The sequence below is a fragment of the Drosophila virilis genome, chromosome 4, assembly GCF_030788295.1.
Source record: "Drosophila virilis strain 15010-1051.87 chromosome 4, Dvir_AGI_RSII-ME, whole genome shotgun sequence".
Lineage (NCBI taxonomy): Eukaryota > Metazoa > Arthropoda > Insecta > Diptera > Drosophilidae > Drosophila > Drosophila virilis.
In genome coordinates this window covers 3792819-3804966 of record NC_091546.1, presented here as the reverse complement: position 1 = coordinate 3804966, position 12148 = coordinate 3792819, and the positions used below count along the sequence as shown (strand labels likewise).

Below are 12148 nucleotides of genomic sequence, written 5' to 3'. Positions count from 1 at the left end.
ATTTTATCGCTTGCCCCATCGCCAGAGAGCAGAGCGGGAACAGGTTTCCGTTTGCTCGTGCGCGTTTGATCTATGGGCGACGTGGGCAATGCCAAGGAGCAGTGCAGAAGCGACAGCCAAGTGGAGCAGTAATGAATGACCATGGGTCATGGCTGCTGGCTTGACAGTGGCTTCTCCTTGCCTTGGACTCGCAGAGACTGAGACTCAGGCACGAACTCTAACGGCTGAGCTCAGCCTAGCTGAGTGGAGCTGAGCTGAGTGAGTTGTTCGACTGGGACATTTGCTTGGATTGGCGGCTATCGCGCCGCGACACTAATTTATGGCAAGAGGATGCATCGACTCACCTGTGACGGGATGCACCTGAAAGCTGGAATTCGCTGGCAGCAGGCTGTAGCGTATGGCCGCATTCTCGCCCAGATCCGCATCGCTGGCACTGACAACGCCCACAACAGCGCCGCGTCGCAGATTCTCCTCAATCCGGAACTCGTAGCTCTCCCGCTGAAACTTCGGATCATTATCGTTTGCGTCCAGCACACGAACGAGCACACGAGCTCGTGCATGTGCCGCCGGTGTGCCATTGTCGGTAGCCAAAACAGTTAGCTCATAGCGATCGCGGCTCTCTCTGTCGAGAGCGGCGCGCAAATAAATCCAGCCGGAGTTGGGAAAGATGCCAAAATGCTGGGCAAGATCGGCATCTGAGCCGCCGCCGCCAACGCTCGCCAGGCTCTGGCTGGCATTGTCCGTGCCCGCATCTACAATGCGGTAGGTGATGCGCGCATTGTTGCCCGTGTCCAGATCGCTGGCATTCACCTGGATGATCTGAAAACAAGAAGAGTTAAGAGTTAGTGTTAAATTTAAACACTCAGAGAAACAGTAGAGAGAGATAGAGAGTGAGGGAGAGGGACTGACAGCGAGAGGAGGCAACGATCTACATGCCAAACACGGCTGGCGGTCATCAATCATCCGCTGAAGCGGCGGCATTGGAATCTCTGATGCATGTCTGCGTAAATCTCTAGAGGAATCCCTAGAACTGCTGCAACTCGTTTCAGCCTCGTGATGCCAAAAGATATAAAGTGATTTTATGATCAAAACTAGTTCAGCGCGAGGCGCGAGGCAACAGGCAACAGGCCGGCCGCATGCAACATGCAACACAGGCTGCCAGTTGCTGTCCAGAGCATGGACGTGGCTGCAACAGCCGCATCTTCTCTGGGGTGTTGAGATATTTTAAAAAAGATATGAAGCCTGCCTGACAAAAGCGTGACTTTTACGGGCTGTTAATCAAATTTATGTTGCGCATTTAGTTTGCATTACAAAAATTTATTTTTCAATAAAACTTCAGGCAGCCAAACGTGGCCCGTTCGCCAGCCAATGTTGGTGGGCGGGCGGCGGGATGTAAAGTGCTGAGAAAATACACTTAGAAAAATAATACATACAACTATAGAAATATTGTCTTCGAATCATAGAAAACAAATTACTGGCAAAAATTATCAATGTAAAATTTGATGTTTTCACAAAAATTACAAGGGGTAACATAACAAATTTTTGCGAAAATTGGTTCAGTTTTAACATGAAATATTTTTTTGTGCAAATGTGTACTACGGTGAGATAAGCTTCAAACTCAGTATATTTTAGAAAAATCTTGATATCAATTTTATAATCAGAATTTAACCAGATTAACAGACATGCAAATATGCTATTTTGCTTATTCAATTTTCTGCTTAAAGGAATCTTGTCAACTTGTGTACTCTTTTTCTATGATTCTACTTTACATATTTTTTTTTTTTTTGAGTGTAATCTTACCTGCGCATTGATGGCTCGAGATTCGGACACATTCACCGCATACTCGTCGCGCTCAAAGACGGGCGGATTGTCGTTGACGTCCTGGACATCGACGAGTATCGAGAGATCCGCAGAGAGAGGCGGCAATCCGGCATCGGTGGCCGTCACTATTAACGAGTGCCGCTGCGCCGTCTCATAGTCGAGATGTCGCGATAGCACCAGGTGGCCTGAGCGTGCATCGATAGCGAAGAGCGGCGCGGAGCCGGCTGCCAGTGCCTTAACATGCTGCTGGGTGGCATTACCCTTGAGGCTGTAGGTCACCTGGCCGCTGCTGCCCGAGTCCTTGTCATGGGCATGGGCCGCGAACAGCGGTGCGCCCAGCTCGGCATTCTCGGGCACCGAAATCCGTACCATGCTCGTCTCGAACTCGGGCGCATTATCATTGACATCCTCCACCTCGATGTTCACCTGCGTGTGCCCGTAGACGGGTGGCTCCCCGCTGGTCGCCTGTATATTGAGCAGAACCTGCGCCTTCGCCTCATGGTCCAGCGGATGGGCAATCCGTATATTGCCCGAGGTAGGCTCAATGCTAAAGTATCCATCCGGATCGCCCGAGTATATAGAGTAGCGCACCGGACTGCGTTGAGCTGCAAAAAAACAGAGCGAGAGAGAGACAGAAAGATGAGCAAAAGACACAAATTGATGGAGAAGAATGTCAAAAGGGGGCGCGGGGTTAAAGGGTTGCCCAAAAGGTGCCTCATTAAAGGCAATTCAAATGCCAGCGATGCAAACAAAGGACTCGCAATGAGTTTGCAGATGGAACAATAGAACGAAAGAATGAACGAGCGCTCAGTCTGCTTTCAGATTGACACATGTTGTAGAGAGGGAGGGATGGTAGGGGGGTTGATGGTATAGCAAGGGGCAGCAATGAAAGGAAGTGCACAGCGAAAGCAGCAAATTAAAGCTCAAAATTCATTTTGCATAGCCGGGCACACAAAAATAAAAAAAAGACTCCCAACTTCAGCCAAACCTCTTCTCTCTCTCCCCTGTCTCTGCCACTTGATCGCCTGTTACCCTCCCGCCCCCCGCCCAGCAACCGGTAGACAGGCACTCGAGCTCGTGTCTTGGCCTTTTGTATCAACGAGCAAGCGAGCGCTGACGAGGACGTGGAATATTGTTGATGGGTGCAGATTTCTGCCGAAATTTGCGTTTGAAGTGTTTTGCTTTGGCTTTGTTGTGCCAGTAAGACCCCCGCTCTGTCTGCCCCTCTCCTGATCATTCCCCTGCCTTGACTGCGCCTCTCCCTCTCTCACTATATATATATCTCCCTCTTTCTCTGTGTGTGCCTGTCTTTGTTGGCCAGTGGCCCATTTTGTTGCAAGCAAGCGCTTTTTGCTTGTACAAATTTTATTTTAATTTTTCTTGGCTTGTTATACACTTTATAAGGGGTATGACAATTTTTGCATGCCTTGTGCAACAGTCTTGCGCTTCGTTTGGTAAAAATACTAAATAAAAAACTACAAATATTTTATCATTCATCGACACGAAGTTGAGTTCAAATATAAATGATCGTTAGGTATGTCTAGATTAATATTTGTTTTTCAATAACCTCAGCAAATTATAAGCTTTGTACCTTTTTAATATCCTATCATTTTATAAAACTCAGACTAATATATCATATGGGGATAAACTAAATTTTAATTACTTTAATTACTTAAAATCTTTTGTAGATTCGAGCATGGACTAGAAAATTTGGATGATTATTCTAAGAATTCAACAAGTATATTATAAAGCTACTAGAAAATGAGACGGATTTCGGGTAAGTGCGAAAAACAACCTTTACCTTATCTAGTCTTATTTAACCTAAGCTACTTAGTCTGAAAATGTTCATTCAATTCGGGAAATGGGTACTAAAGTTGTGATACTTAAAAGAGTTCGCGTCTTCAAAAGTTAACTACACAATATACTTATACTTTAATTTTGCTCCCAGCTCCCAGATTGACTTAGGCTTGAATGAGGTATAATTAAATGCCCAGCAAATTAAAGCAAGGGTATTTAATACTCGCTGTATCTAACGTTGGATGTTTCTGGTTTGCTTCTTTTATTATTTTTTTTGGCTCAAACATTGGACCATTCAACCGTTGGACCATTCGAGCGTCTGTTCCTGTCGTCCGTGTCCGTCCGTCAGTCCGTATGTCCATCATATGCGCATATTTTGTTTTCCAGCTCAGTGAACTAATGAATGCAATCCAATACAAAGACGTAGCGACGCTGGCCGCCAACTTAGGTAGCCACGGTCAGAACCAGCGTTCGCTCTCTACATACATGCACATATTTTTGGACAAACGGATGAGTCTGCTGCACTCCGAGTTGGGTTTTTGGTTGGGGTTTTGCTATACAACTCACCCGTGTCACTGCTGGTGGCTATCACGGAGCCGACGACTGTGCCGCGTGGCACATCCTCCTTCACGTAATAGTTGTAGCGGGCCTTCTCGAAGATCGGCGGTCGTTGCTGCGCATCGATGATGCTAAGGAAGACGACAGCATCGGTGCTGGTGCGCAGGCCGCCGCCGTCAGTGGCCGAGATGTTGAGCATGTGCATTGCCTGGGTACGCACCGACAGCATGTCCGGCCGTATGACAAAGATCTCGCCGCTGGCGCGATCGATGCGAAAGATGCCCGCCTCATTGCCGGCCACAATGCGATACGACACCTGACCAAAACTGCCAGCATCCGGATCCGTGGCCACCACGGCCACAATGGGCATGGGCGTGCCGCCAGCCTGTGCCGGTCCCGACTCACGCAGCGATACATTATACTCGCGAGGATAGAACACGGGTCGATTATCGTTGACGTCCGTCAGCTGCAGCTTGATCATGGCCGTGGTGCTCAGGCCGCCGCGATCGGTGGCCAGCACGGGAAACTCGTAGCTGTTGCGGCGCTCGTAGTCCAGTTCGCCGGCAATGCAAATCTCACCCGAGGCGGAACGCACCTCGAATTCGGTCAGATGCTTGAAGCCCTCGCCGAGCGTATAGTTGACCATGGCATTGACGCCGCAATCCGGATCGCTGGCCGAGACCTGCAGGCGAAAACAAAAAGGGAACGCGATATTATAATGATTATTATGATGGTTGCGGTGGTTGCGGTGGTGCTTGTGCTGCTGCTGGTTAAACGGTTGCGCTGCCAATTACAAATGAAGTTGTCAAAATCTTAATTTGATTTAAAGGCAGCGCGACTTAAGCCGCGCACAGCTTAACTTAATTTGCAACAGTCAGTGGAGCAATTTGTTATGGTCATGCTTTGTTCTCCTCCTGCTCAAGCCTCAGGCGACGGCGGCATATTAAGCGTATGTCAACTTAAATTTTGGCTTTTATTTATTTATTTTCTTTTTAGTTTAATTTTTTTTTTTCTTTTGGGCCCGCAAGGGAGCATTGACCTGGCTTTAATGGCTGCCAATTAGCTGGCATTTGCGTAATCAACATTTACATTTTACAGGCTGCACGCCGCTGGCCTACGCCACCCTAAAAATAGACCCAGCCCCAGCAACCAGTAGCACCCAGTGGGTAGGTGGTGTGGGTCAGGGGGGGGGGGGGGGGCAGTCAAGAGTCAGAGCTCTGGCATTTTGACGCCAACGAACATGGAGCAACAAAAAATCAGCAATTAAAACTGTCATTATTTCACTTTAAATAGTGGAATATACCCTCCCCACCCTCTCTCAGTCAGTTGCAGGGCCAAACAGACGACAACAAGACGAGTGATCTCCGCCAGGCTGCGACTCTGTCCCTGTCTCTGTCTCGGTCTCAGTCTGGGTCTCGAGACTCCCAGACTGATATGCATTTAAAGCGAAACGTGTCCACGTCGCGGCGACTCCTCACGTTCAATTTCTGCGCTAATTACACTTTTTGTAAGCCAAAGGCATCGAACTGCTCGGCTTCGGTTGGGTCCGCCTGGCGAAGATCTGCTTAGATTGCTGCTGGGCTGCCCGACTGCCGGACTGCTGTACTGCTGGGCTGCTGTGCTGACTAAAGACTTTCATTAAGCTTAGTTGGCAGCCGTTTAAACCCGTTTAACCCGAGCGAAATTGTCGCCAAGCCAAGACGACGATGTCGTCAGAGCCAACAGATTGGCAATTTTATCTGTCAACAACATGGAACTGCTGTTGAGAAACACGGCCCAAAGACAGTTCCCGACGACGACGGCGGAGTCGCCAGCTGCAAAAACGCCCACACGAATTTCAAGTGGGGATGAGCAGCAGCCAACGCCTGGCCTGGCCTGGCCGGCCCAGACGCCTCGTGGGCTCAGCCTGGGCCACTGATAACTGCCAGCAGTAGCAACAGCAGCAGCAGCTGCGAACAGCGGCAGCTGCAGTGAAAGGTAAATCAAAACGGAGCATTCGCCAATTGCCAGAAATAACGACAATAAGCCAAATGTAGAACCAGACAAAGAACAGTTAACATTGCGTTTTGGAAAGGAACAAACACATTCGGCCTGGCATAAAGAAGTTGTTGGCTATATTAAGCTAATCCTAACCAACATCTGGTTAAACTGTATTTGTGTCTGTTAAATGCTGTATTTGAGGCATGTTTATTCCCATGTGACTTACAGAAAAGATGGTCATTTATCGAAAAAATCTCAAATTTTATGGAGACTTAAAAAGTAATGCCGAATGGAAAATATAAACAATATAAATGGGTGAAAATCGTTCGGTAGAAGTAAATATTTGCTTCGAAGCTCTGGCTTCTTTCAAGTTCAATAGGCCTCCACGTGAGGCCAAGGAAGTCAAACTGAAATCGATATTTATCGTTTTTAATTTTAATTGAAATTAAATTGATGTTCATTCGGTAATGGAAAATATCCAACTACCTTTAACCTTTATGGTTTTCAAGATTGAAGCGTTTAGAAAATTTGTAAAGAACGCCTAAGGTGAGAGACTTAACTGAACTCAATTTTTATAGTGTTGCAGTCCAATTTTGAATTTTGTCAAACCTCTTTACGACCGATTGCGCCTCCTCGAACTACATAATATAGTAGTTCTTAAGTGGAAGTCGAAGTCAAAAATCTTTTCTATATGTAGCAAAATATAAGTTTTATGCAGCCTAAAAGCTTGGTTCAGATAGGGAAAGGTCAACTGAATAAATAAAATAAAATACATAAATAAAATAAGCTCAGCTTCTCTTTTCGTTCGAAAATATTCGAATGGGTTTCGAAATGTCACACTCAATGCGTTACGCATTTCGTCACTAAAGTACTTCACAATGCAAGGGCTGAGTTGTGTGATAAAAATCAAGTTCGTTGCTTAAGTCATTCGTTTTGCCTGAAGACAGACGCAGAAATCGAAGCGAAGTTGTCGTCAAAACTTCTCAAGAGTTATTCATCTTTGTCAGCACGCACTTCCTCACACACTCAGGCACAGCACTTGTGGGGTGTGTGCGAGTGTGTGCTTGGTGTGTGCAGCAGCAGCATTCAATAACCAATTATGGCCTAACAAGGCCTCAGTTTCTCGACCTCAGCTGGATCCAGCTACTGCGACCGCTGTTGATGTATGCAAATAAGCTGTCAAAAGTAATTTCATTCAATTACCTTATTTATCGTACGAAACAACCAAAACGAAGGAGAAATTCTGTCATGGCCAAAACCAAACACGAAGCACGGCCAACAACAATGCGGTCGAGCCTCAAATACACACACACACACACACACACGCGCAGCAGCAACAGTTGGCCAGTTGATTGCCCCGCTTCTCTGGCTAACTGGCGTGTGAGGCTCGAGGTGCTGAGAAACTATCCGAGCAAAGCTCCCCATGCAGCCATCCAGCCACATCCTGAGCCATCGGATCGTGGTTTGGCTTGATTAACACCTCGGCCAAGCGACGGGAAGCGGGTTGCGGGCAGCGGGCAGCGGGGATTGCATTTGGGGCTAATAGAAGGTGGCCAAATGTCGGTCGTGTCTCTGCCGTGGATTATCAAGCAGCCAGCGCTTTTGATAAGAGTCGGACATGTCTTGCGGCCCGTGGCTTACTGTAGTTGCACTGTTGCAGCATTGCCATACCAGCCCCTGCCACATGCAGCATGTGGCAGTTGCTGCTGCTGTTGTTGTTGTTCTTGTTGTGGTTCTTGGCTAGGCCAAGCAACAACGCAGCCTTGCATATTTTTATGCAATTTCCGGCAGATGTGGATGATTTACCTGCCCCATGAGTGTGCCGCAGCGCGTCTGATGAGAAATGACTACGTGCCACAGAGAAGAGCGCCAAATGAAGAGTGGGGCGTGGAGCGGGCAGAGCGGAGAGCACGAGTGAGGTCTGAAGAGTGCAGAGTGCTGATTGCCAAATACTTTGTGCTTATCCGCAACCATTTGAACAACATTCATTCTCAATGTTAAATGTGAGTCGTGTTTTCCTAACGTGACACGTTAGATTAAATAGCAGCTAGCTCTGCTGATGCCGAGAAACATCGATTAATCGGATAAACGCAATAGCTTCGATTTGCGTTGTATTTGAAATTTACAGGGTCTTAGGAAAAAGAACGGTTCAGGTTTTATCTATCTACCTTCACAGATTTATTGATCCCCATAGAAGTGGATAATTCGCATTACAATATATTTTAAATGCAATTAGTGTGCGTAAATCTCTTGTCTTTTTTTGAAGTCTTTAAAAATGTTTTACAATTTCTGAACAATCTAATTGCTTTCCCTGGATTAGTATAAAGAGAGCAAATAAAATGCCTTTTTTTCATACACTTCACAAAGCAATTTCAATGTGTATTTATAGCGAATTTCTCAAGCTTTTAATGTTCGAACTGGGTTTAATTGAAATCTTCAAATTATTTTCACTGAATATATAAAGTGTTTAGCATTAGCATTACATTTTTATTTAAATTTATTATATATTATACGCATAAAATCATGTGCGCAGCTCGTGTCCATGTTGCCAAAATATGCCACCCGTGCCCATCTCTAATGCTTTTGGCTTAGTCTCTCAGCTTTGAGCACTTTCTGTCTCTTGTCTCTATGGGGCATTAGCATACCCTACTTATGGATCAATCAAGAGTCTCTGGCGACGCTATCGAACGACGCTGTAATCCAATCTTTATGGCACACATTGCAATTGGGGGCAATGAAAGTGTTTGCTTGTCGACTTTTGCTGCTTGTGTGGTTGTGCGGTGTTGTTGGTTGGCTAGTGGTGTGCGTGGGTGGTGCCACAGCAGCCATGTCGTGTGCAGAAAGCGTAAAGTTGTATCGATGGCTCGTTGGTTGACCAGTAAGCGAATTTGTTTATTAAAAAATATGAGACCTAGGCAAGCTGACTCCGACTCGCCCCGCCGCTTAGCCTTACAGCTTACAGGAAGGGGCATGCCACAGTCATAGCTGTCTTTGGCTGCGTCGTGTGAAGATTTCGCACAATTACATTGATTAGTCACGGGTCCCCATGCCCGACTCCGGTCTTGATATTTCCGCTATGCTCTATGCATTTGCTTGTTCTGCTTCTTCTGCCACAACTGCTTCATCTTCTTCTTTTTCATCTGCCTCCACATGCCACCTGATTTATGTTGACGCCTTATCAGCGCCTCTCAATATTTATTGCAATTTTTAGAAATTATTTTTTTGAAAAAATTCAACGCGTTCTCGACACCCTTTAGCCAGGCCGCAAGATTTATATGTGAGCAGATGTGAGGCTTTGATGAAGAGCTCTTCCCTCTTTCTCGCACATACTCTCCCCTGTGTGTATGTTGGTGTGTGTGGCAACTATTTGCGATTGCAATTTAAAAGTTGAACCACATCCAACATTCACATTCACCGCGTCGTGTTCTTTGTCGCTGCTTTGGTGAGTCGCAAACACCGAAAAGCAATTCTAACAGTTGTTGGCAGCGTCAGTGCACCACCGCAACGCCGCACCACTGCATCGCCGCACCACCATGCTTGTCGTGTTATTAACAATTTTTAATTTTCCGGTATAGATTTCTGAGCCACAAGTGCGACGATGCGACGTGTCTTGAGCCTCAGTCTCTCAGTGTGTGTGTGTGCTCCACCTTGTCGCCGGCTGTGGCTGCGGCTGAGGCTGAGGCTGAGGCTGAGGCTACGGCTACGGCTGTGGTTGTGACTGTGACTGTGCTTGTGGCATGGCCGGAGACTGGTTGCATCATCAAAATGCATCTAACAAGGTTGTTAGGTGTTAAATAAGTGTGCTTAAAAATTTATCTTGTACATTTTCCTCCATTTGATTTATGTTTTGCGCGCCCCAGCCAAAGAAGTCAAATGAGCTGGCGGTGCCTTGGTGCAGTGGTGCTGGCGGTGGGGCAGCGTTAGTTTTAATGTTAGTCAGCCATGGAGACGGGCACTTGGTGGCAGGCAGCTGTTGCAGCTGTCTGGCCACGGCCAGGCCACGTTTCAACTTTGAGCCAGTCGCCTTTCGCTCAACGGAAACTTTTGCTTTCGCCGCAAAACAAAACAAAAAAAAAGACGAAAACTTCCCAGCACCAAGTCCAATTCCATTTCAGACTCATTGGGCGCCCACTGCCATCTATTGATAAATCAAAATTCCAATACATGCGTGCCGAGCAACGGGGCGAGGCGGCGCAAGATTTGCATAGAGCCGCGCCGAGCTGGACATGGGGCTGAACCTGGAGCCTGTGGCTGGACTTGACTGTGACTGCAACAACAACAATAACGATCGCAACGCCAAATGGCCAAAAACATGCGAAGCCCAACCGCCAGACAGGCAACTAAGTATGCAAAAGCTCAGTCAATGCTCAGCCTGGCCAACATCAACAACAACAGCAGCAACAACAACAACAATAAACATGAAGAGGGGAAAAACCTCAACCTCAGCCACTGCCACTGCCACAACCACCGCGAATGCGTTTCTTGTGTTTGCGCATTGGCTAAAAATGCCTTTTTGCTGTTCCTCTCGCTTTGTTTTTGTATTTGTTGTTGTTGGCAGTTGCAGCTGCCACCCGCCGTTGTCCGTCCAGACTCCAAAAAAAAAAGAAAAAAAAAGAAAAACAAATCTTGGCTTAGATGATGGATCGTTGCATAAGCTCGTGAACGTTGCCAGCTCGAATGGAATGTGCACGTCCTCACGTCGCTTAGAAATGTGCGTCGCTTCGCAGCTGGCCAATAGAGGTAAGGTATCCAAAGTGCTTGCGACAAAGTTCAGGGATTAGGTATGCATGGAGCGCATAGAGTGGAGCGCGTGTCTACTTTTGCTGCGTGACACGACGCAAGACACACAAGTCGTGCATGCTATTAATTAACACAACTAAAAAGGACGATGGGTTCGAAGTGTGACGGGTTTGCGTGTGGTCTAAATTTAATGTGACCTTATTAACACTGATACAACTTAAGACTATCTAAAGAAGCTCTCTTCGTGCTTACAACGGAACACATTCGGCACGACTTTAACACGACATGCTCATATTGACCTGCATTCGTTTTCGTGAGTTTTGATAATTACGATAATATCAAAAGGGAAATAATTTTTTTGTATTCATATTAAGCCGTACAATTTTTCTTGTCCAAGCCACATTCGTGCTTGTGATTGGTATTTCGTGTTTGTGTTATGATCTTCGTGCATGACATTTTGAATTCGTGCTATGATCTTCGTGCACGACATCGCCGTGCTTGCCATTTGTGATTCGTGTTCGTGCTCGTTTCAGCTATCGCTGCTATCACGGGCTCCTCTCTAGAATTAAGCTAGCGCCAATGGAGCACGCTTATCGATGCACAGCCATTTCTTATTAAACTGAAGTTCCTCTCGCGCTCAGAGCTAATTAAGTTGGATGCACGCTTCACGGGCTCTTTAGCTCGTCCTCCTTTAGTCCTCCAGTGCTCGCATCTTTGCCGGCACAGCCTACGCGGCGCGTTAATGAAATCAAGAGCGGACGGAAGTGATGTGGTCATGGACAAAATCAGCAACAGAGCATCAAATGATGCTGCTGCTCCCGCTACTGCATGCGGGTGCCCAGTGGCTGGCTCTGAGTCAGTGGGAGCAGCAGCCTGGCTGGATGTGTCGTCTGGCTGCCACACAAAACATTCTAATTGGCAGGCAGCGTGGGGCCACAGGCCAAGCAACAAAAAAATCTGATTTTGACATGGCGCCCGCTTCTGTTGTTGTTGTTGTTGTTGCGTTTACAACGGGTTGCTTGAAGCTTGGAGTTGAGAGCTCGGATTTGGGAGTGTTTGCTAACTGGAGCAGCAATTAATCAAACTATTTCAAATGTTGCTTGGACAACATCAATTAAGCTGTTGTGGGAAATTAATAAGAAAAGTCTTAGACGAGCCAGAGCGATTACAAGATACCCTGTAGAATAAAGGAGCCGGCATATGGGCATAAAATGAAGGCTTATAATGTTATTATAGAAATTTGATATATCAG

General features: G+C 46.7%; 1 protein-coding gene and 1 long non-coding RNA gene across 4 annotated transcripts in view; one reads left to right on the top strand and one right to left on the bottom strand.

Moving 5' to 3' along the window:
* The window catches only part of ds (dachsous cadherin-related 1), a 221045-nt gene that overhangs the window by 16470 nt on the left and 192427 nt on the right, over positions 1 to 12148 (bottom strand). For all 3 annotated transcript variants that reach the window (XM_070209030.1, XM_032438176.2, XM_070209029.1), the window contains 3 exons: positions 4186 to 4858; positions 1801 to 2426; positions 345 to 819 (listed from right to left, as the gene is read on the bottom strand). In XM_070209030.1, the coding sequence (XP_070065131.1) occupies positions 345 to 819; positions 1801 to 2426; positions 4186 to 4858 (1774 nt within the window). The remainder of the gene's footprint in view (positions 1 to 344; positions 820 to 1800; positions 2427 to 4185; positions 4859 to 12148) is intronic.
* LOC138911222 (uncharacterized) overlaps positions 1 to 12148 on the top strand; it is a 188744-nt gene that overhangs the window by 99829 nt on the left and 76767 nt on the right. The window contains exon 4 of the long non-coding RNA XR_011416631.1: positions 3510 to 3598. This is a non-coding gene — a long non-coding RNA (uncharacterized lncRNA). The remainder of the gene's footprint in view (positions 1 to 3509; positions 3599 to 12148) is intronic.